This window comes from Porites lutea, chromosome 2, assembly GCF_958299795.1.
Source record: "Porites lutea chromosome 2, jaPorLute2.1, whole genome shotgun sequence".
NCBI lineage: Eukaryota > Metazoa > Cnidaria > Anthozoa > Scleractinia > Poritidae > Porites > Porites lutea.
The window spans coordinates 55,304,112-55,329,160 of record NC_133202.1 but is presented as its reverse complement, the minus strand read 5'-3'; the positions used below and the strand labels follow the sequence as shown (position 1 = coordinate 55,329,160).

Below are 25,049 nucleotides of genomic sequence, written 5' to 3'. Positions count from 1 at the left end.
AACGGGTGATTGTTTGATTGTCAGTGCCTTGTGGAAGGCGAGGGAAAATGCCTAAGAAGAAAAGAGATTACTCAAGTTGCGAGAGTAATTTTAGCAACTGTAAACCAGTTAAGTCCCGTCAGAAGGTAAGAGAAGAAAAATTTGACAAAGTGGGCAGTATGTTAGAGGTTTTCTTTTTCGCTGTTTCCAGACATGTTCGGCTGACATTGGAGTACTCTGCATGTGCCCGGCAGTGGAAATTTTCTCATTTTCTACTCTGCTTTGTTTTACTCTTGGCCCTGGCCTACATGTAACTTACCTAATCTACCGGACTGCGAAAAGAAAAGCTGATTTTGTCCGGCCGCAGCTGCCCTCCCGCGACTACTGAGGTTTTCCGTGACGCGTGATGGGTCCCATCCTCGGAGACCCAGGGGCAGTAAGTCGGGTTGGGAGAAAGGGCGGGACGAAAGTCTTCAAGTACGGGTGAAAGAGCCCCTGGGTACCGACTCTCAACAATCTAAGCGGATGCCGGGTCCTGATTGGGCACAAAAAATGTTTTGTATTATTGTGCCCAATTAATTGGCAAACAGTTTCTGCTGGGTTCTTTTCGTGAGTTCGTACACGACGGCTATTGTCTTGCCACACTTGCCCAGTTTGTTCACCAAGCTTGTGTGTGCAAGGAAAACTTTTATTTTCTACTTTCCTAACCAGAAACAAAGGAACTACTGTTTTGCCATCGAAAAAACGTTTGGGATGTTATCAACAGGAGCAATTCAATTTGCCCTGAGAACATTCTGTTTTTGACTCATCACAATATATCGTAAGTAATGGCAAGTTTAAGATGCGGCGGCGACGAGAAAGTCAAATAAGCAATAGCTTGGCAAGGCAAAAAAACACTGCATATGCATCACACTTTTTTGTACATTTCTTTCCCTTCAACTGCACGACTACCTGTGAAAAAGCCTAATCAGTCATGTTTTGTGAAGGACGTAAACAAGCAATGACAAAATACATTCTCTTCATGAACTTGGATATGGTTGATAAAAATTCAGCTCCAGAAGAGTTTGTTTGCACTTGACAAAGTAAGCCAGTTGGAATAATCACGATAGAAACTGAAGAAATGGGAATTCCCTCTTCCGTGCGACGTTTTTGTGGTTGGCGGTCGTCATGGTATCTTTTAAAAACTCCCTAATATTCATGCAAGACATGACAGATGCAAGCGTGAATACCTGTTGTAAGCTCAAGCTTGTATTTTTGGAAAAGGGTCTTTAGTTTTCGGGCAGACAGTGTTTTGAAATCAGATGGGGATTTTATATCAAACTGAAAGTTTCCTGACTGCGTGCATTTCTTTGGTGCATGAGAGACAAGCCGTGATTGAGACAATAGCCGTTGTGTACGAACTCATGAACTCAGGAGAAACTGTTCGCTGATTGGGCACAATAATACAAAGCATTTTTTGTGCCCAATCAGGAGCCGGCATCCGCTTGAATTTTTGAAAATAGCTCGGTGAGAGTCGGTACCCAGGGGCTCTTTCGCCCGTACTTGCAAACTTTCGTCCCGCCTTTTCTCCCCACCTGACTGACTGTCCCTGGGTCTCCGAGGATGAATGGGTCCCAAATTATCAGTGTGATGCGTGATTGGGTCCAAAATAGCTGCGTGATGCATGACTGGACATAGCAGTGTGATGTGTGATTCACTATTTTCATAATAAGTGACCCATGATTTTCTTTTCTGATTTCCGTGATTGCTGAATGTCATTTGAAACTAGAAGCGCAGACATTGAAATCAGGTAGTCATGACATCATTTTCTGGTCCCTTTTCTTATTCCTCAAGCTCAGCTGATCTCCTTTAAAAATCATATCTTGACTTACATGATGGCAAATTTATTTTCCCTCTGATGAGGGGTGTACTAAAAAAAGTCAGTGTGATGGGTGGTAGGTAACTCTCCTTTGCCACCCTGTAAGACCTTATCTTCTTTTTTGTAAGCTTACAAAAACTCACAAACAGTTTGCAAGAATAGACTCGTACGTGGTACAGTTGTGGGATGAGTACTGCACCCTAACCTTCCACCTTGGGTGCCACGCCGGTGGAAATCTTGTGCAGTCTTCGGTGTACTGGTGCTCGTAACCATTTAGACCAATAGTAAACCATATCATATCAAAAATATGGTGGAACCCTTTTGAAACGTCCACCTTTGGAAAACCTGTAATCCCATATAATGAGACTGCGGTCATCATTAGCAGAGCTGATAAACAAACTCTTAATAGTAAGAAATTTAATATTTTCACCTTCGCTATTTTTTATCAGTCAAACAGAGAAAACAGTGATATTGAATTGATCATATCGCTTGACAGAAGATGGATAAAAATAACACAACAATGCACATTGTGTAAATAAACACATTGTTAAGGTGCATTAATGCTCCCTTTGATACCTGACTCAGTAGTTCATGTATATCAGATAACCGAAAGAACATCCTTATACTTCTGCAGTGTCTATCCCTGCTGAAACCAAACTAATAATGCACTATACTTCACTGGCGATTACAACCTAAAAATAAAGGTTTGAATTTCTTACATAGCATTACCATTTTCAGATACCAAGAATTTCTTATGACCAGGAGCCCATCACCTCCTGCTATGACACAGTACAGCCACAAAATCCAGCCTCAAATAGTAAAGGAAAACAGAATCGTTCTTTCGTAAAGCAAATCAGGAAGAGGGTACGGATTTAAGCTATGTCTGTATTTGTAGCTGGTGTCTATGCTCTTTAAATTTTTTTTTAGAAGGCTTGCCAGATCTTTTATGGCATGCCATGTCTTTTAACCCATTCGCCCTTGGAGATTTTGCTGAAAAATGCATTTTGAAGCAAGTCAAGTGGTTTTCTGGTCACTGTCGCACTAGTAAGAGCTAAAACTTACCAAAAAGCCATTTACAGGTTGTACACTTTGTAGCCTTCTGATCCAGATGCAACATACTAGCTTGTGAAGATCGGGCATGTGCAGAAAGCAAAATTTCAAGCTAGTTTTTGGGTTAAAAAGTGACACAGCAGTCTTGACTTTTACTTTTCACTTTCTCTCCTCCCTTCTTTTTTCGTCTTTCTTACCGCATTTTTTTTATTTTGCTGGGCATTGTTTAGGCTTCATTTTGGTGGGAAAAGGTTTTGGGAAAGCTTTTAGGATCTTAGTGGAACATCTATCATCTATCATCTAAAAATTGCAAATTTCTAAGAATGATGACTTTTTACCATACATGTAGATGATACCAAAGACAATAATAATACTCTTTTTTTCTTTTCAGTTGGATAAGTGGTACTCAGCGACAAAAACTCCAGCATGTGTGATATACCTAAGAGGTGGTACTGTTCTCTGTGAAGGTAAAGTCTATTGTAGATTTTTAATCAGTTTACATGTCAACCACATCTTGGTAAATCTCGTACTTGGTATTGTTAAAAGCAGACAGAGCGCAAATTTTAAAATTTTTGTTGCATACTTGAACAAGGGACTTGTAGTAGATAACTTAAAGTGAACTGAGCAAAACATCACCAAAATTTTCAGACCAATAAAATAAGTATATTTTACTTTTAGAGTTTGAACAAGCCTGAGATAATCTTGCATCAAATTTAATTGCACGGTAGAAACTAAGTAAGGTAATAGACATTGATGCATGTAATAATTTGACTTTTACTGATGTACAGATGTACTTGTAACCACAGTTATGCCTTCTCTTGAAAGGATCACTGCTGATCACACCCCTTCAATTTAAATACAGCTTTTTGACAAGTTTATTTTGATATAAAGTTCACCTTGAATTAAGCTTATTTACAGTACATTTCCTATCTACACTCACTTGAATCATTATCATTATTTTTGCCAGGCCCTGAATTTCTGAAAGCCAGGTTTGGTAGAAATGTTGACATACAGAGGAAGTTCCTTCGTGCTGTCCTTAATCATGGTTAGTCACTGGGACAATAAATTGCAGTTATTCAGACTGTTCCATAAAAATGTAACTGCTTGCAGAAGTACATACAGTGAAATACACCATACAAGATGTTGTGGATCAATGATATCATGTATTCAATTACTTTTTGTTTGTTGTCCCATGAGTAATATTATAATAGTGAAACAATAAAGAGAAAAAATTTCCAGGGGCAAACTTAAATCACATCATAATTACAGATATGTTTTATGATAAATACTTTTACTTAATTCAGCTGATTTGAGTAACATAATGGTGATTAGTGAGTTATTGGTCATAAATAATATTTTTAAAACAGTGTTAACCAGGCTGGGCAGATCCAGAAAATTCAGAAAGAAAGGATCCAAGAAATTGAAGGGGTCACCTGTCCACTGAAAAATCTGGGCCATGGAGATACTTTTTATTAGCGCACAGAATGTAACTTCTGTTGGGATGTTAATTATACAATGTAGGCTTTGGAAGACAGATTCCCAGATAATTTTTGGGATATGCTAATCTCCTTGAGCAAGGCTTAGAGGCACCCATTATAATAATAATAATTATCATTATAAAATTTTTATGCAGAAGTTTACTTCTAGGTAACAACGTCCAGTCTGAAGAGGAGATTTCCTCCGAGAATGTGAATGGCGAAGCACATTTTCCTGTTTCCCTTCCACCAGAAGGAGGAAATTATAAAGTTGAAGATCTTCGAAAAATTGTCACATCTTGTGTGACCATTGGGAAAAGTGGTAATGGTATTAAATATTATCTAACTGCAAGCTATCCTGAATCCAGACTTTTAATTGAGTTGACAGTTCAACCTCATTCATCGTGGAAAGGGGGGGGGGAGTACTGTTGAAGCAAGTTGGGAAAGAAAAGACCCGCCTGGCCTCCCAGGTGAACTTTGCCTCCCCCATTCTCTGAATCTAAATTTCAGGCACTTTAGTCTGAAATAAGGTACATTTGTTCACATGCACAGTTGTGTAGAATTCACTAAGGATATGCTAGAGTTAGAAAAAGTTCAGTGAAGAGCCTCTCGGCTTGCTCTCAGGCAAAATGAAAATGCTATTTCTGTAGATTCTGTGTTTGTCCAGCATCAAGGCCACCTTATCATGTCGTGGTTGCAAACCAAGAATAAAAGCACTGTTCAGTGTTTGTTGCCTACTTTTCCTCTACAAACACATGACTAACAGTTAGCACACAGATGAATGTGTGTTGCACTGTTAATGAAATATCTCCTTAAGTTCATCGTTATTTGATTGTTTTGTTTCTGTATTATAAATTATAGGGTATTGTAATCCCTATTGGGGAAACGCAGAATATCGACCCTGCTGGTGGCCACAGGAAATTCCATTTGCCTCACCCTGCACAGGAAGTATGTCGTGGCTAAAATAGTAATACTCAGTTGTCATCTATTATGTAGATGTCATAGGTCAAAATTTAATCTAGGCTAACCTCTTTTCAATTTACGTTGATTTTCAGTCTGCTTTGTTCCCTACCCCCCCCCCCCTCCCCCTTACAGGGCTACTTCATAGTTATAGTGAGGGGGATGATTGAAAGGGGGCAAACCTCAAAACCCAAAAATGTCCCTAAACCAAAAATCTCAAGCAAAGTTTTCTTGCCTTAAAAATCCTCCATAAAAGACATAACAGAAAAAAATTTGATGTGTGTGGTTGTTCCTTCATACCATCTGCAGTTTGCATGAGCTATAGATTAAAGTACATGGTTTTCTATCTACCTCTTAAGTGAGTTTTATATAAAGTAAAAAGAACAAGATGAAAAATGCCTCCTGGCCAAAAATCAACCTGTCAGTCAAAATTGGTGGTGAGATATAAGCAGTGTTACTCTGATGTCTCAATTTAGATCCTTCAAGAAATAGGCCTTGTCGTAATCTCACTACCAATTTCCACTAACAGGCTTATTTTTGAAAACAGAACATTTTTAATAATCTTGTGATTTCTGGATTTGCCAAACAGTTCAAATTTTCATAATTATCGTCAAATTTTTGTGTTATCACCTGATTTTAGTCTATTTAGAAATCTGCTTGTTCCATCTTTCAACTCTTTACATGTTTCTTGTAATTTATCACAGTCTGTCTACCCTGGGTGCCAGAGACTTTTCTAGTGCAGTTTCCGGTTTCTGTCAAGTCTTTATAGGGACCTGTGGTGCCACTCAAGATTCCTCCTGCACGCAAGAAGAAAACCTCCTGTACCCGGGTACATCCTGTCACAAAAGACTGGGAGCTGGGGATTTCCCCCTAACTACTTTTATAGGATAATTAATACAAGAGGAAAACAGAGCCAATTGAAAAGAAATCCCTGGCTGTTCCTGTTTACTATTAACTGAATATAGCCAGTATCTCAAAATCTTATATCACATTTATGTGTATAATTATGGAAAATGTCAGATAGTTATACAATAATGTACTTGTAAAAGGTCAAAATGAAATTCAGGTTACCTGGGTTAGTTCCCAGTTTTGTTTGTCTCCTCACCTTAATCATTCATGCATAGGGGCAAGCAGACAAGGGAAATTGAGAATCAGTCTAGGATGAATCTGTATTTAATTTTAACTGTAACATACTTGTTCAATTAACATAATCATTGCTTTCAGAATCCAGATTATCCAAGATGCATCTTGTCAGGGTGATGGAATGCTATCGTTCATTTTATTCATCTAAAACCAGTTCAGGTCCACATATTGTACCAGCACAGCAGGTCAGTAGTGGTGATGAAGAAACCACAACCCAAGAAGATGGACAGGAACCTGGTGCGCATAAAATGATATTTATATTGTATTACCACAGCAGGACAGTAGTAGCAATGTAGAGGTCTACAATGACCCCAGAAGATGCAGGCCAGTGTCCTGTTTCATGCACATATTAGGGAGCTTAAGCATTGTAAGCATTTTTGAGCGACAGACTTCAGCCAGAAGTGGACTTTCTGTATCACTGGGCAGTGGTTTGGTTCAAACTCTCGCGTAAATCGTCTATAATTATACACTGTAAGAGAAAAGAAACTTAGCAATAGAAATTTGTTAGCATCAAGGCGTATAAAAAGATAGAAGGCCATACTTTGAGTTGACATGGGTGGCTAAAAAATGTCTTTCCTTAAGCTCCCTCTTGTACCACCATGGCTGTAACATTGGTGAACGTTGAAAATATTGGTCACAAATAATGTTTTGCCTCTTTAATTAAAGGCTTATTCCTAATACTTATATTTACCAGGCCAGGCAGATCTAGGAAATTAAGCGGTCAAAGAAGTGGTGGGGTTCACCTATCCACTGAAAAATCTAGAACTCTGTCTCCTCAAGCAAGGCTTAGAGCCACCCATTAGGATAATCATAATTATCATTATCATTATCTTTATGCAGTACATGTAGTTTTCTTCCAGATAGCAACGACCAGTCTTTAGAGGAGATTTCCTCCCAGAACATGAATGCCCAAGCACATTTTCCTGTTTCCCTTCCACCAGAAGGAGGAAATTGTAAAGTTGATGATCTTCGAAAAATCGTCACAAAATGTGTGACCATTGGGAAAAATGGAGGTGATGTTAAATATTATCTTACTGAGTTTTTCTAATTCTAGTTGAGCTCACAACCTCCTTCCTAGTGGGGGAAGGAGCAAGGAAGACCTTGGGAGCAAAATTGGGCAAGAATTTAAGACCCACCTTGCACCTGAAACTTTCCCTCTCCCATTCTCTGAGACTTCAGCTTCTCAAGGAGGCTTGTCCAATACACACAATTGAAGTCTGGTCGTCTAATTATTATCGAAGTTGAGCCATTGTTTTGGATGTCAGGATGTGGTTTCTAGGGAAAAGAGTAGTGTCCACTGTCTGTAATTGCCAGTTGAGTAGTTTCCTCTGTCATGTAGCCAGTTCGATAGGGTGGTCACATCCCGTCAAGGGAAATCTCATCACGAAAATGAAAATGCTAATTATGTGGAAAATTTTTTATTGTTTTGTCGTGCATCAATGCCACCATGTTATTCTTATTCTTGGTTTATTCTTAGTTTGCAACCAAGAGTAAAGCACCGTTTAGTGTTTTTTGCCTACTTGAACTCTACAAACACTTGTATAACTGCTCACAGATGAACTGTTAATAAAATATGAAATAAATAGGTGTTGCACTGTTAATAAATTGTTTTTTTCTGTATTATAAAGGGTACTGTTCTCCACATTGGGGAAAAGCAGAATATCGACCCTGCTGGTGGCCTCAGGAAATTCCATTTGTCTCACCCTATGCAGGAAGTATGTCTTGGCTAAAATATTTTGTAGTACTACTCAATTGTCATCTATTCTTTAGATGACATAGGTCAAAATTAAATTCAGGCTAAATTTCTTTCATCCTATGTTTGATTCTTCATCTGCTTTGTTTCCTTTTGGAGTGCTCTAAAGTTAAAGCTAAAAATGTCCCGGAACCAAAAATTAACTGCAAAAAAATCCCATACTGACTTTTCATACAGGATTAAATGATTTAAGTTTCAAAATAATTGAACATTGAATATTTGTGGTTGTTGCAAATTTTTTGAACAGCATCAAAATCTCTGTTATAGATCAACTCATTCTTGCACTAATATTTGGATTTGGGGTTATATATTTGGTCTAAAAAATATTTGGATGTAAAGTTTAGCCATATCTTTATCAGACATAAAGAAACTTGTTAAACATTTTCTTTTGACTCTTCTTGATGAATTATCAATGAGTTTTTGAAGAATACGCCAACAACAACCAATCCCACAATTTTGAGTTATGGTGACATCAAATTTCTATAGTCTTTAGAAATCTGCTTATGTTCCAACTTCCAACTGTGTATTTTCTAACTTGTCACAGGTCTGTCACAAAAGGCTGGGGGCCGGAGATTTTCCCCCAACTACTTTCATAGGAACCAAAACCCTGTTCTCATATCACATTCATCTATATAATTATTGTAAAATTAGAATAAGTTTATTTTAAATGGTTATACATTTATTTGTAAAAGGTCAAAATTAAATTCAGGTGTTCTCAATTTCTTTTGTCTCCTCGCCTTAATTTTTCCTGTATTGGATGAAGCAGACAATGGAAATTGAGAATCAACGTAGGTAACGTAATAAAATATTTCCTCAAATACGTAATCATTATTTGCAGGATCCAGATTATCCAAGACGCAACTTGTCAGGGTGATGGAATGCTATCGTTCATTTTATCCATCTAAAACCACTTCAAGCACACACAGTGTACCACCACAGCAGGTCAATAGTCGCAATGAAGAAACCATAACCCAAGAAGCTGGCCAGCAACCTGTTCCACATAACATTATCTATATTGTATTCCCACAAGTGAACAACAGCAGCAATGTACAAACAGTAACACCAGAAGATGCAGGCCAGCGTTCTGATGCAGATATTGTACCACCACTACAGGAAACTAATGACAAGCCAGAAATCTTAACACAAGAAGATGGCCAGTCAGAAGTTCTATATGCGCTACAAGGTGCTGTTGGTGCTACTACTTCTATTTTGACCGAGAAGGACTAGAGCGACAAAACTGTTTCCTTCAAAACGAATTGAAAGGCGGTGTCGTTTTATCACATGTTATCAGGAATGAAACCTGTCTTGAAATGGCTTAGGTTGTTGCAGAAAGAAGAGAGTACACTTGTAGTTAGACTGTTTGCAACAAAATATGTACAAAATTTGAACAAATGTCTTGCTTATGGCGTAATTCCCTTCCAGTCAGAAGTCGTTCTTCCCTGGTGAACACTTAAGTGCTCAGAGCAATGCAGTGTTGTAAGCTGGATGCCAGAAACTTTGGTTCTCTTGTCTTGTTTTGTTGAAGTCTACAGCCTTTGGCCAAAGATATGCCAGCCGCAGGCCCACACCGAATCAGCCTTCTGCACGCAAGAAAAAAGCTCTAGTACTCATGTTATTTGTCACTCGAATATTTTCTTAGTTCTCTCAAATTTCATCACAGATCAGGCCATCTCTGGAGAGAGTTACAATGACTGGGATATCCAGTCCCTCGCTCTAGTTCAGGGAGGGTTTTCTTTATGTAATGGCTTGTAATTGCGTTTCATTTGTAAAATCGAAAAATGCGAAGTATGTGATGTCGCCAACAACTTATTCCACATCAGTCCTTGCAGTTCATGTATTTATTGTTACCTAATCACCCTCCTTGGTAGTAGTATAGTGCACACCAAATGAACCTTGTTTTGAGGAGGAATCTCATTAACTTGAGGGGATATGCATGACGTTATAACCTTTAATTGTGAACATATAATGCAGTGAAAGATAGTATCACATGCAATTTTAAAATGTGTTGACGGGTTTGACAAGTTTACTGTTTTCTCTACACCACAACCACCAATATAATATTGGTTCACGGGTACACCGTTTTGGATAAATGGTAAGCAAAATTCGGGACTGGTAAATTTCGTTCCAGAGTCGTATTAACCATTTGTGCAAATCAGTTCCATGTACTGAAAAACAGCCGCGAAGGTCTGAAACTGTTATCTAAGATGGCGTTTTGTTTGGAACACAACGTCCGGTAAAACATGACTACCTTTACAGATGTCCTGTTGCTCACGGAAATGTTCTGCCGGAATGCCCCAAGAAGTCGAGTTCCATTTACTTTTCAAACAGATTTTCCGGAAACGTTTTGTGACTGGTAATAAGAAACAATCATTGTCTTCCCTTCATCTCTAACACCACCACAGTAATTTCTATTGTTTTCCTTTCACTACTACAATTCCATTGCTTTGAGATCCTCCTTCACTCCACCTCACATCGACCTTACTGTGATCCTCAATCGACCATCGATCGATCCTCTAGAAGTGAGAGGAAGTTAGGGAAAACAATAGAGTTGTAGTGGCGCAGGGGCGGATCCAGGATTTTTTTTAGGAGGGGGTGCACTCGTCTCTTGCTCTACTTCAACACCAATAAACCACATAGTTTTTTTTTTTGCAGAATACCAGTTGTATTAGAAAACCGCGGGTAATCTCAGGGGGGGGGGGGGGGTGCGCACCCCCTGCACCCTCCCCCTAGATCCGCCCCTGTGGCGGTGGTGGAGAGTGGTGGAGGAAAAACAGTAGGATTGTGGCGGTGGTGGAAGAAAACGATGGAAATTTGTTTTTTTGGTTGTTTTTGTTTTCACGCTCTGGGGGACACAAAACAAAAGAAACCTACCCCATTTGGCCGGGGTCCCCCACTCCATGTAAACAGAGTCTTAGAAAAATACCACAAAGCTCTTTGTTTTCCCTCAAACATTTTACATAAGCATTGTTTTCAATTTCTTTTGGGACTACTTGCAATCGTCCCAAGAGAATATTAAAGCACAATTTATGTAACTGAAAGTTTTGGAGGGAAAACAATAAGGCCATGACAGAATATTCTCTCTTGAACGAGGAGGCCCATTCATATGTAGGCGATGCTTAACTCACCTCTCAACCCCGCCCTCCCCTATTTTTCCCTTGGTAAGTCACCCGAAGGCATACCTTATTTGATCGGCAAGGTGACCGACCTTCTCACTCGTCTATTTCGAACGTACCACTGCTTTTATCCGTGTACCTTCCACTGTTCTGATCGATCCATTTGCACACCCTGTTGAATTTTGCTCGTGATGTTGGGAGTTGTTGCGCAAAGGCTGGTTGAAACCAGTCAAACTTTTAGCCACGTTCAAACAGACGGGTGCATCAACTCCCAGCGTTGTTGGGAGTTGTTGGCCAATAGTTGGGAGTCTTAGACTTACCCACAAGTCGAGCTCGAAATTTCTGTCGAGTGCAAAGCGCGAGCTAGAAAGTTTTTATGTTTTCGGTGGCAAAGTGGGTCAAGTGAGCGAGAGACTGGGATGGGGCCATGATGGGGCCTTTCACCGGAACCGGAAACGAGAAGCGAAGGACTTTGAGAAAGTCTAGCTGGAGACTGAGAACTAGAACTTTTGGTAGTTACTTCATGTATGAGCACTTGAAGTGCCGCGGAAGTAAACTGAATCAAGATGGCGGATCTGTTGTGGAGTTGCAGAGGTGATTTAGCTGTTGTGTGCGATACTGGGGTTAAAGTGTTGGGTGCAAGGTGAGAAGGAGACAAAACTATGTAATAAGAATTTTGCACAGCCCCAAAAATCTATTATTCATGCAGAATTTTCTTACCATTTCACACAAATAGTTATGGTCATAAAGTCGAAACGTGTAAGCTTATGCATGACAAAATATCAATGCATGAGGCTGTGCGGAAATCTTACCGACGACTGAAGTTTACGTTTAGAAATAGGTTTGCGATCATTTGTAGCACACTGCTTACAGAGTAAACTGCAAAATATCAGGTGGTGACTCAGACCCAGTTATGGCTTAAAGGCATGGAGTATGGCCTCGTGGTTTTGAGGCTATATACACAAAACAAAGTTCCTTGAAACAACAACAACTGCTATTTGAAGAATATCTGCTGGGCTAAACATCCATTTTTTCCTGAAATTGTGGAGGAAAAGACAATTTAAAAGTGCAAAGTTACAGTGATCAAGGTAACTGGTATGGTTTAAAGTTTGAAATTATTTTGAATGAATAATAATAAAACATTTATTTTTGGACTTGGCTTTTGTGCAATCTTAACAACCCCGCTCAATCTATGTAATTCTCGAGATCACACTTAGCCTCATATAACAATCAATTCACACCCATAATTCCTAGCTTAATATTGTCATGCCATGTCTGAAGTTAAAATTGCAAATATTTTTATACTGAAAATAGCCCCCCCCCCCCCTCTTGCTAAACCATGCAGCCATGCTACTGACTAGACAACCGGGGGGGGGGGGGGGTACTGCCATATATGGGCTATATAAGTATGTGCCGCTGTGAAGGGTATGGTTTTCAAGCACTTTACTCTAGGATAGGGTATATAAATCACAGAGTTTGGGTCTAGAATAGGGTATCATTTTTCAGGAAACTGATCAGTTGGTTGAAGATTTTATCTAGACTAGGGAAACAGCTACTCTAGGATAGGGGGAATTTGGGGAGTTTACTCTAGTATAGGGTAGCAAAATTCAGCTGAACTAGCTCTGGTATAGGTTAAGGGTTCTAGGGTCCCAGCGGCACATCCCCACCCAGAAATTCCCAAATTACCCCCCCCCCCCCCCGGACTAGACAAGTCCAGTATATCAATTACAGACCTTTTACCAAAGTCATTTGTGTTATCAGTCCCTAATTCTTTAGAGCATTATGGTACTAGTACTATGGTAATATGACTATGTTATTATCTCTTTTTATGTCAACTTTATTTCAGTGATGGCAGTTGCAAGTTTTCACATGCTGTTACCAATAAGCCACAGGAGATACAACCAGGACAAGAATTTGACACCAGTACACTGGGACATGGTGTTTTGTGCTGTTTTTCAAACTCTGGAAAATTGTTTGCTCTTTGTACTCCCCAAAAAGAGTTGTTAATATGGCACACAAATGACTGGAAATTATTGAGTAAAAGGTAATTTAAGCCATTGCCAGCTGCTGATTGCAGATGTTTTACCAACATTGACAGCAAAGAAAGGAAAGATGAATTTAAAAAGATAGCAGAAGAAATATTTAGCTTGCTGGGAAAATTTTTTTGTTGCTTTAGGAAGGTAGCTGAATATTATATAATTGGCAAATTCTCAATTTTGCAAGTGTTAGCTCAACTATATTTTCCATTTTACCCCGTGCTCTTCTGTGTCTTATTAACATCTCCCACATGACTTATTAACAAATCGACAACAATTTTCCATGGTCTGTCTCTTATTGAGCATAGAAATGACGTCAAAATGTTCAAAACTAGAGTGAAACCATTAGCCTGCAGCTCTTGGTATACTGCATATACTGCAAAGTTTTGACATTTTGATGTCATTTTTATGGTCAATAGGATTTACAGACCATGGAAAATTGTCGACTTGCTTTTTACATTACTAGATATTGACAGTTTTGACATCCATTTCTGTTGAAGTTTCTTGGAAAATTGTGTGCGTAAGAAAGAGAAAAACAAAATTAAGTCACCATCACTTCATTTCTATAGTGTGTACTCTTATTGAGTATGGTCGAAAAGGAAATAATAATAATAATAATAATAATAATAATAATGTGAATATTTATACAGGATAACCTATCAGTTCTAATAAAAAGGACTGTTATCAAAAGGGTCCTGTAATTATCTCATAAGTAGCTAAAAAATAAAGAAGAAAATTGAAAAAGGAAAATAAAATAAAATAACATTAAGAAATCTAAGATTTAAAAATCAAAATCTGTAAAAATCATCGACTTACAAGACTGAAAAGAGTTGTGAATTATGGAATACTGTTGAAAAAATTATTTTAAATTACTCTTAAAAAGAAACCTAGAATTTAAATTTCTTAAATGCCGAGGTAAAGTATTGTAAACTAGAGCCCCTTGAAAGGCAAAACTTTGCCGTCCAAATTCTAATTTGGCTTTGGGAAGTTTTAGTGAACACCCATTGTTTCTAGCGGAAAAGGAAACAATGTATGCAGGATTAATGTCTATAAACTGGTTGCTGTAAAGAACCATTTTGTTGCATGTGTGTAGATATTGTCACTTTGGTTCAATATGAAACATACACTGGCTCAAGAACATTGTAAATGAACAGTTAACCTTAGAAGGGACCATGAATTTTAATTTCCAAAAACACATCTTCTTATATGCCATAAAATTGTAATAATTAAGAATAGTTTTAGGATCTTTTAGAAAGGAAACCAATTTTTGACTGTACATGTAGTAATGTTTTGATTAATTAAGTTACAGTGTACATTTTTATCTCTTAAATTTATTTTGGGGCATTTGATGGTTTTGAATATTATTATGATGTATGTCTGGTTAATTTTACTTACTACCATATCTGATTCATCTGACTCCTGTGTACTTAGAAAAAACATTTTTGTTCAAACCATTTTCCATAAGAGTCTTTTTTTACCTCTTTTCAGAGAAGTTGTGAGACGTACCACTGTTATATTATTCACCAACGAAGAGGATTATATCATAGCTGGTAATAAAGGTGGTGAAGTTTACAGGTTTGTGGAATAATATATACACTTAATGTCAGATCCTGAGGGAAACAGTTAGGTTTGTTTTCCCAAGAATGTGCTTTGATCACGTGCTGTAATGTAGCCCGAGCAGGGTACATTGCTTAATGTATCATGATCAGGATACATTTGATTTTAATCAAGGCGATGTGACCAAGAATCAACCAATGGCAGTCCCTGTTTAGTTGAGTGAAAGTCTAGGGATATAACAAAGCAATTTATTTAATACAATAATAATTTTAACCAGTTTTGTTATACCTACAACAAGTACATATAATTACGGAAATTTAACAATAATTACTGGTCAACAAGGAGAGGTTCTGCCCACTACATGTAGATACATATTACATACATGTATTCATGAAAATCAGCCCACATAAACATGACAAACACGACAGTTTGGGCAAATATGTTTACTGAACATGACATGGACCAATTAAGAATTGAAACACACATGATAGAGTAGAACCCATGGAGGGAGGGAAGGAAGGGTGAGAGCTTATGTCTCCACTCTGCATCTTTGAACAAAGATGACACGTAAGAGTTAAGCACTCCCTTTATGGAACACTAATACCTATATCTAACTTAACTAGTTAATTAATTATCATTAATGATTGATGTCTCCCTCACTCGTGAATTTACAGAGAAGCATTTCTGCTGATTTCTTTGAGTAGGTTACATATATGTAACTCACACACTGACATCGCCTACATGTTGTATTAATATTTATTTTCCTACAAAGGTTTTCCATACTCAATAGTGAGCAAGACAAAGAGCTTCTCTTAGGTCATGTCTCCATGATTTTAGACATGGTATGAAATAATTTTTTAATTTTTTAGTGGCTTTAGTAATATGCATTGTGTAGTTCCAGAAAATACCCATTCTTGCCATAGAGGGGAATTCCACGATAGGGGGGTTCTATTATTTTACTGTTAACGGTCCTTTAAAATAAGAAAAAAATTTGTTTTCATTGATGATATTTTATTAATGGTCACCAGTTTTTTTTTTGATAAGCACTTCCCGGAATGGAAATTCAAGGGGGGTGGGGGGTCTATTAAAAGGAAAAAGGGCAAGTGCCCTCTATGGGGGGTGGATATTTTCTGGAACTACACATACTGTACTGTTTTGTAATCTAGCCTGCATGCCCTGACATCCCTTGTTTCCTTTGTCGCACGCTATAAAAGGGATATGCAACAAAGGAAATGAGACATCTGCATGCAGGCTATTTTTAAAAGAACAATTTCCATCTTTGAAACAGGTTATTACAAAAGATGACAAGTTTTTAATCACATCTGACAGAGATGAGAAGATACGTGTGAGCTGTTATCCGAACTCTTACAACATCCACTCATTTTGCCTTGGAAGTCTGGAGTAAGTACTTGTATGTAGATGGCTAAATGACAACTGAAGAGTAACTAAATAATATAAGTTTGTTATGGTAATAGGACTGAGTGGAGTCCATTTCGGTCTGTAATCATAGGAGTGATTAACAAATACCGGACGACTGTGTAGCCAGGTCTAATTTGTTTTATCACTTGTTTGATCACAGACCGAATTGGACAACACAAAGTTCTGTTACCGGTTAATCATAACTATAATAATATTTTGATATTTTGAGCTTTTCTAAGATTAAACACAGGATATTCCAAGAGTTTATTCATGTGCATGCGCGATGGTGTATACTGTCCAATTACATGGGCAAGATCCATACTGTCCTATTGCACTGTCCTATTACATGTAGTACTGAAATCAGGGCAGTTGATAGCCAATCAGATTTGAATTTGTTATAGTTAATGATTAACAGTATAATTGGATGCACTGTATAGGAATGCATTCAGTGCTGATCATTGTATTATTTTCTTATGTTATGGTTTGCTAGAGAGTATGCTTAAAGAGTAGGATTGCATAGTTATGTACAACTGATTTTGCTTTGCAGTTTTGTAAGCTGCTTAACTCTTCTACTGGCAGGAAATGAAGACATACTAATATCTGGGGGAGGGGTAAGTAAGTTAGTTAGTGATAATATCTAATTCCATTGCCTGTTACTGTCCAGGTTTGATTTTTGTTTTTCTAACAATTATGTGGCTCAGGATCAATCTTCCTCTCTTGGGGATTTAATGTTCTCTAAACTTTGCAATGGAAGTGTTTTTGTGAAAATCTCTTCGTGAGAAAAAAAAATTGAGAAGGGGAAAGGGTGTTGGCTGTACTTTTTTTGAGGTGGGGAGGGTACATTTGAGAAACAAATGTGTGTTAAAAATTGTGTTATTGCTAAGCTTTTAAACAAGTTGGTGAAGGAAACAGGGGCCAAAAGGCTGTGAGATTTAAAAAAACTCGTTCATCATTAGTTTTGTTCATCCAATATTTTCCTCATGAATTCTTGGTGATTTTTTTATGGATCTGAATGATTACAAGGATCAGTTTGTGAGGTTCTGGAACCCTAAATCAGGCGAGGAAATTACATCAATGATGACTGATGACAGAGTGGAGAATGACAAGGAAGTGGATCTGAAGGTATCTGAATAATTTACATACCAGCAATAATTATAATTATGCATTAAATTCTTGTACATGTATACTCTAACAACAAACAAAATATGCTTAAAAAGTGGAAACCGGGTAAGATAAGTGTAAGAAATCATTTTATTTCATCATCCTAAAAGTACCTATGACACAGGAAGTAACACTAACAAGTTTTTTTTCAGGAGAGTTTATTAAATTGCCCAGCTGTATCTTGTCTTGCTTGCTGTCACAAAAATTCTGTGGTGTGTGCTATTAGAGAAAGGTGAGTTTTCATCATCTGAAGTGATGTGTGCTTTGTTCAATATTATACCTGCCAAGTGTCACGCCTGCGGATCGAAAACTTGGATCTCACGCCTACTCACGCCTGTGTTGCCATTTGTCACGCCTGGTAGAAAAGTTTGAGCCATTACAACATTAACTAACACATTTTGAAACATATATTTATTATTTAAACAAACCAGAACGACAGAGATAAAAGAAAAGTGTATGTGGATGATCGACTTTCTCCATATTCTCTTTTTTTGTGTTCTTGTGTTCGTGTTAGACGGAACTCTGCGTAACATCTTCGGAAGTCTTCGGAATGCCTTCGGACATCTTTGGATATTATCGGACCCCTACGAAAAATCTTGGCACTCTTAAGATAAAAAAATGTCACGCCTATAAATGTAAATGCCTGCCTGTTAATGCCTGCCAACTGAAGTCCTGTTTATTCTTCATTGGGAGATCTGAAGTCTGGTATAAAAGCCAAAGAAAATGTTGAATCCCAGCTTAAATAAAATGGCCATAATTGCGTGGGGCGTAAAAAGGTGACCTTACAGGGGAAAGAATGAAACATTTTTATTTATTTTTTCTTATTTTATTGTTGTATAGGTGCCGAACTCTTTGTTTGTATCACACAAGTGTAAAGGAGGTAACTTCCCTTCCCTCCTTACAGACCAGTGTTCCCCCCTGGAGTGTAGCATTTGATCCTGAAGGAAGACTTTGGTGCCTTCAGCCCCACCCCGAGGAGCCTGTTTTGGTCTTTGAACCCAGAGGAGCTCTACCAAACCTAACGGTACGCAAAGTTAACTTGCAGTGTGGAATGAAGGAGCGTGCAGAGATAGTATTATCTGATAGCCTGGGGCTAGGAAATTCTGTTCTTAACTTGGGGCCACTAGGGCTAGTTCATCAGTTTTTACTGCCATGCGCTACCCTCATTAAACAAAGTTGTTACTTACTTACTTACTTACCTGCCCTATGGGCAAGTGAATTTTTTTTCTTTTTTGGGGGGCGGGGGGGGGGGGGAATTCAAATTACACTGAAATTATACAAGACCTGTAATTAATGCTTATCAAAATGCTTTGGGGTCTGGTGTAGGCTAGTCTACCTGCCATCTTTCAGGAAATAAGTTCACACGCATACCTCCCCCAAACAGTCTCTTATTGTGGAGGGCTGAGAGAGTAGCGGAAATCGAACCTACAGAATATATGCGGAACATCAAGTTCTATATTTTAATATCTCTGCTTATTCCTGTTTCATAGGTATCATTTTAAAAAAATCCTCTACTTTTGTTCATGATTTACAAATGATGAATCTGTTCCTTTTTTATTTGTCCAATGTACTGCATTGCTGGCCTGTTTTTATGAGGCCAACCTCATATAAACAGGTTACAGGTGGCGCTGTACAATGACCATAAGGATGTAATACTTTGGTATGCAACCGATTACCTGCAGGCTTTTTATTTCTATTGTTATTATTAGTATTATCCATTCAGCTCTGAGCTCTGGCTGTTCTCATGCCGACATACATCCCAAGGGAGCGAGTCAAAAGAAATAACCAAGGGTCCCCTGGGGACACTCTCCTGGTACTTAGAAGTCAAGCACCTTCCTTAAAATTCTGGCTGTTGCTATTAGCGTAGTTTTCCATAATTCCCAGTTTTTCAATCCATTTTTCAAGTTTCTTGGCAACACTTCCAAGGGCCCCTTAAACAACTGGTATTACATCCACGTTTTTTATACCCCACATTCTTCTAATCTCTCATTTCAAATCCTGATATTTTTCGATTTTTTCTAACTCCTTTTCATGTATCCTACTATTTCTAGGAATAGCTATCTCCACAATTATTCATTTGTTTTCCTTCTTGCTCACTACGATGATGTCAGGTCTTCTTGCTTCAACAATGTTATTACATTGGATGTTCATATCCCAAAGTAGCTTTACTTCACTGTTCTCCACAACACCTTCTGGTACATCTTCATACCACTTTTCCTTTCCTTCAAGTTGGTGTAACTCATACAGCTTCCAATGTATAATCCTCAATTCAATCTCTAAGTCCTTATACTTTGATAGCTTTTCTATCATTTTCACAGATGTATATTATTATTATTATTATTATTATTGTTATTACTGTATTATTATGTATTATTATCATCATTATTAATATTTTCACTGAACAAATACTTCGGGAGATAGGAAATTACAGTTTATATATTTATAATCTACACGTAGGCCGTGTTAGGAGCCAAGTGCGGGGCTTATTCGGGGTGGCGCTCTTTCGAGTAAATACAGTATGTGATAGCCGTTTTGTTTCGTTCTTGCAGTATATGAAACTTTCGTCCGATTTCTCCCCTGTTTTGTTGTCAGCTAGTGATTGGAACTTTTTGAAAGGTAAGTGCTGGCTGGTTTATATTTTCCAAACGTGAAATAGCGGACGGTCGACTATTTCCCAAAATAGGGTGATTAAGCAAGGGCGACGACGAAGGGGACGAAAACGTCTCTTAAAACACTATTTTAGACATTTCTGACGTAGTTGGAAACATTCGGCTGTTGGGTGCCTCTGTAATATCTAACAACCTGTAAAATACTTTTGAGATTTTCCGTAAGTTCGCTTCCCTTTTCAGAGTACGACACTGGATAGATGTAAATTTCCGTTCATCTTGGACCTTGATCTTTATCCTGCCTTTTCCCACAGGTTGTGTAGATAAGGAACGTAAATTAGACACCCTAAGAAAGAAAGAAGTGGACAATATCAGCGAGTACTTTGCGAGAAAAGAGGATCGCATTGGCAAGAAAAAAGGCAAGAGTGCGACTGAGGAAAATACACGCACGGAGTCACTACACACCGCTCACGAAGAAATTGCTGAGAGTTATGAAGCTAAAAGGCCAAGATTAGAAACTTAACGTAAATGGGTTAGCTCAGACGCTGGGTTAAAACCAATCGTTAAAAAAGAGTTGCAACTATAGAACTTGTTTTGCGGTTTGCTTTTGAGCTCAGTTTACATTTGTTTCGTCTTCCACCTCATGGATGAGATTTTTTATTCAGGGAAAAAATTTGGAATGTGTTCATAAATGTAGGCTTGATAAGACGTTCGTCTCTTTCTTTTTATGGCTACCATCGGCCTGGCGACAAAATTGTTGGATACACTAGACGTGTCATCAAATAGAGACCTCTCTGAAGAAATTACAAAGATACTGGACAATACCAACACAAAAACACAATATACTATCCATCAAAAGATTCTGCAACATCAAGAACCACACGAAGTAATATATAGAGTTAGCCCAGGCTAAAGGCGAGGCTCCTGTTAATGAAAAAACATTACAGTAAAGAAATCCAATTAGAGTTGAGCCTGTGATCAGTTGAAAACAAGAAACTTGTCAGCGGTACACTTAAAAAAATACGTATCCTACTGGTAAGCGGATACCCTGTTTTGACAGCTGTCGATTGACCAGAACATGAATGTGCAATATCAAATTGCAGGCTCCCACACTAGCTAAAATGTGGAACACTTCACATTAGTTTCCCTGTGGCGCAGTCGGGCGGGTGGACGTACGGTCACATGACCACCAAATTTTCTTTGATGGATAGGCTAGGTAACCAAATGTTCTTAAGTATGGAGCCCCGCTCGTGCGCGCTTCGCGCGCGTGGCGCTCCGCTATGACACCACAGATGCGCAACCTCGACCCCAAACCTTTTCCTTTAGAGAATGGGAAAAGTCCTGAGTACAAGGTTGCACAGATTTACTGGTGCTGCTAATCTAGCCTGCCAGCAGGCTCTTCGGGGTGTTCTGGCGGCGGGGCGAAAGACATGACTGCAATCTCTCCTCTGTTTACCGCCCCGCCACCAGAGTACCCCGGAGAACTTTTCAGTGCTGAGAGTTTGTATGAGAAATAAAACTTAGATCAACGGAATAAACTAAAAGCAGTAAAAGTTATCAATAAAGTGTAAGTATTGTTACCTGGTGTCGTTGTCTATCTATATTGGAGTCGTGGATGAAAGGAAAACGGACGCGCCCTCTTCACATTATATATTAAAACATGTTAACAGTAAGCTCGGACGTCAAGATACAAGGGTGACTGCCAGCCGCTATCAGTCCATTTATGAGTTTACTGTACCCACCCAACCCATGATGTGAAAGATGTTTGAAGGTTTATATGTTTACGGCTGCGAAGAGCTGATTTACAAATAAATGAGCTAAATGCTGCATAAACAACCTCAGAATGGAGTCTCTAAGCAGTTCAGGCAAAGATGACAAATGAATTATGGCTTCTCAAATGCAAAATTTAGCACTAAGTATTCTTGTTTGGCAATTGACTTTTTCTTCGCAGAAAATTCAGTGAGGCGATTCAGTCTTAATCGGTTTTCCCTAGGCTGCCATTCTTGCGGTTGTTGCAGAAAACCGAAAACTACTACCGAAACATACTCGAGGGATTAAATAATTTGTAAATTTTTTATGGACTCCTTTAAAACGTGGTTTATAATACATTATAAAGACCCAAAAGAAATTGAAAATAAAAACTAGGAAAAAATGAAACAGTCTTGCCAGTAGCGTAGTTGGTTTGTTTACGCAAACAAACCAACTTAGCGACTGACAAGCCACGCGAACGACTTTAGAAATGCTAAAATTAACGCAGGGCAAGACATGGACATAGACATAATTAACTTACCCTGGAAGAGCTATAGCTTAAAATTAAGATACCTAACTTGTTAAAACGCTCTCGTAAAATAAAAAAGAAAAAGGTCGAAAAAATTTAAAGGAAACATATCTACGTTAAAAGGGATAACTTGAAATATAATATCCCAATGCAAGAATAATTAACATAATTAATTTTTACGTTAGAAAGGACATGTGCAAAAATCATCAGAAAGGTTCAATTTACATAAATGTGTTTGAAAAGTCGCTAGATCCTCACGGCCTGATGAACTTCTGCTGGCTGCGCGATCAGATGCGACTGTATCCTGAATTATTATATGATTGAAAGAATGCTGCAGTCATGATATTGAAAGGCTTTCGTGCTGCCTCTTTGAAGCTAAGCCAGAGCCTTGGCGCATTTCCGTATCTCAAGAAAGCCTGTAGATAGTCGGGGGCATCTTTTAGACAACAAGACTAATGATACTGAGAACTCTGCGGTATTCTAGGGATTGTATACCATCATAACGGCTCGATTTAGGCAAATTAACTAACGTTTGATTTTATAGAAATTTGCGTCTTCCATTCGTTTCGAGTGTCCCTTCCCAATTCCTAAGAGAAGAGGCGCGCAGTACTGGAAAACAGGCAGGATCATGAATACATGTACCTTGCCGAGAGCCTTTTCATAAGTTCAAATGGGATAAAGCGACTTGATCTTTTCAGTGCGCCGCTGTCATTCTAGAGATTGCGTCTTGTCCGGTTTTATTGTAAGATAGTGTAGATTGAACCAGTCTGGCCCGTTAAGAAGCTTATGGTAACGTTGATTACACATTCTAATTAAAAAGACAACCGCAGAGCAGGCCGCAGAGGTATCAGCAGTATACATGGTGGTGTCATCTGGGTATAGTCTTAGCGAAGTGTTTGGGGCGATTTTGTTTAAATCATTAAAAAAGGGGCGAGGGGGGAAAGGGAGCCCTGAGGAACGCCAGTATTAACGTCTCTCCTGATTGAAAATGTTGTCTATCCTTGATGTAGGCGGTTACCAAGCCCAGAGCACTATCCGTACGCGTTATAAGCTTGGCCAAAAGCAAATCGGAGAGCCAGACAAATTCAGTGAGAAGTGTGATCGAATGTAGCCATGACTAGTAAACATAGATAACTTTCTCAGCCTTTCTCATAGCCATAAATGCAAATACGGAAACGGGCCTGTGGATTCTTCACTGATTGCATCATCGACAGAAGAGACAGTCAAGGCAGGCAAAAGAGTGATAACAATACCAAGTAAATGCACTGAAGCACACGTACCAACTCCACGGTATGGCCAGTACCTTACGCATCCACACAACCATATCACCCGGGCAGTGGCAGTCATGGACAGTTGTTTCACCCTTATTGGGGCTCATCAGCATGGCATAGCCGTCGGGCCAATGAAAGTGGAAAACCCGTGTATGAAAGACCCTTTACTGCTGAGGCGAGTGCAAAGCACTCCTTGTAGTAAACAAGTGGTAGCTGTTGGTACGTGTGCTTCAGTGCAGTTACTTGGTATTGTTTCAAAAGATTCATGATATATAGGGTCCGGTCGCGCTCGCCCTTTTGAAGAAAGCTGACTCAGCTCTGAGAGAAACAAAAATAGAACACCAACAGCGGTGATAAACATTGTGAACTTTTGCATTTTTATAGAAACTTGAGGTTTCGTATGTCGAGTCAAAATTCATTTTCAAAAGTGTCAAAAGTGACTGATTCAGGTGGTTCTAAAGTCCAGTCGCTCCTTGGAAAGCTAGTGTATGTGGTTTGTGATGCGTGGATCAGACTGTGAACGAGGTGACCAACCTGCTGAATCTTGGACCTTGTATTGGGATGGACAAGAATTTGGACATTGGCCATGGACGAATTAATTTTTGTAAAATCACAGACTCTCATAATTTTTTGTTGTTTGTTGCCATTAAAGATTTTTGACAAATTAACGTCCTAGAAATGAATAGTTAAGCCTTCCCCCCGGGGGGGGGGGGGGGAGTTACAAACCAGGGAGTTTTTGATTTTTCATGTAGTATTTCATATCGGTTGAAATACAAAATACAACTGCAATAGACTAATCCGCGTAAGGATCTGTTTGCCGTTTTATATTCTACACGTTATTATTACACTGATCCATGTCTACAACTGGGAGATCCGGCACCACTCAACGGTTTGTTATGGTCGCTGTGGACTTTTTTGGTAATCTCCCGCCCAACCTGGATAAAAAATTTTGGACAAATTTTAAAATTTTAATATCGCTTCGTCGCTTTGTCGTTGCGACAAGTGACCTTTTGAGGCGGGGTGTGCCTTGAAGGTCTTCTGGGTCCCGGTGGGTAATTGTCGAGGAGGAAGGAGGGGAAGGAGGAGACTTTCGCTCAGCCACCCCGGAGAGCTTGCTCGCTTGCTCGCAGTGTGCATGGCGTTCTTTTTTCCACCAGTCCAATCTTCGCTCTCCTGCAACTATATAATTTTTACTCAACACGTAAGATCTTGAGAAGCTTTTCTCGGGGGAAGCGGAAAGTTCTTCCATCAAAAAAAAATTAAAATTGATTCAAGGAAAAAGTTATAAGTGATGTCATCCTCTTGTCATCCTCACGTGCTAACCGCTCCTGAAACAGTCACTATGACAACATTATTTTGAGTGACAAATTTATCACGTGGCCAAACATGA

The 25,049-nt window shown here is 38.8% G+C and overlaps 2 protein-coding genes across 2 annotated transcripts; both read left to right on the top strand.

The window, feature by feature from the left end:
- Positions 1 to 18: 18 nt before the first annotated feature.
- On the top strand, positions 19 to 10,211 carry LOC140929095 (uncharacterized). The gene is made up of 10 exons (XM_073378951.1): positions 19 to 125; positions 2,576 to 2,701; positions 3,279 to 3,354; positions 3,855 to 3,932; positions 4,535 to 4,684; positions 5,224 to 5,310; positions 6,547 to 6,702; positions 7,326 to 7,478; positions 8,094 to 8,180; positions 9,057 to 10,211. The coding sequence occupies exons 1-10, from the start codon at positions 48 to 50 to the stop codon at positions 9,443 to 9,445; spliced, it is 1,380 nt and encodes a 459-aa protein (XP_073235052.1). The 5' UTR covers positions 19 to 47; the 3' UTR covers positions 9,446 to 10,211.
- Positions 10,212 to 11,873: 1,662 nt separating this feature from the next.
- On the top strand, positions 11,874 to 21,596 carry LOC140929094 (tRNA (guanine-N(7)-)-methyltransferase non-catalytic subunit wdr4-like). The gene is made up of 11 exons (XM_073378950.1): positions 11,874 to 11,974; positions 13,178 to 13,375; positions 14,856 to 14,942; positions 15,697 to 15,766; positions 16,213 to 16,325; positions 16,891 to 16,954; positions 17,367 to 17,465; positions 17,657 to 17,736; positions 18,345 to 18,528; positions 20,054 to 20,120; positions 20,425 to 21,596. The coding sequence occupies exons 1-11, from the start codon at positions 11,898 to 11,900 to the stop codon at positions 20,631 to 20,633; spliced, it is 1,248 nt and encodes a 415-aa protein (XP_073235051.1). The 5' UTR covers positions 11,874 to 11,897; the 3' UTR covers positions 20,634 to 21,596.
- Positions 21,597 to 25,049: the final 3,453 nt, after the last annotated feature.

What these genes read in the sequence shown, in the direction of transcription:
- LOC140929095 (XM_073378951.1), top strand. Translation starts at nt 48, where the DNA reads ATGCCTAAGAAGAAAAGAGATTACTCAAGTTGCGAGAGTAATTTTAGC. An exon ending in TCGTGCTGTCCTTAATCATG is followed by an intron (nt 3,933 to 4,534) that starts GTTAGTCACTGG and finishes GTTTACTTCTAG; the next exon opens with GTAACAACGTCCAGTCTGAA. An exon ending in TGCCTCACCCTGCACAGGAA is followed by an intron (nt 5,311 to 6,546) that starts GTATGTCGTGGC and finishes CATTGCTTTCAG; the next exon opens with AATCCAGATTATCCAAGATG.
- LOC140929094 (XM_073378950.1), top strand. Translation starts at nt 11,898, where the DNA reads ATGGCGGATCTGTTGTGGAGTTGCAGAGGTGATTTAGCTGTTGTGTGC. An exon ending in TCTCCATGATTTTAGACATG is followed by an intron (nt 15,767 to 16,212) that starts GTATGAAATAAT and finishes TCTTTGAAACAG; the next exon opens with GTTATTACAAAAGATGACAA. An exon ending in GTGTGTGCTATTAGAGAAAG is followed by an intron (nt 17,737 to 18,344) that starts GTGAGTTTTCAT and finishes ATTGTTGTATAG; the next exon opens with GTGCCGAACTCTTTGTTTGT.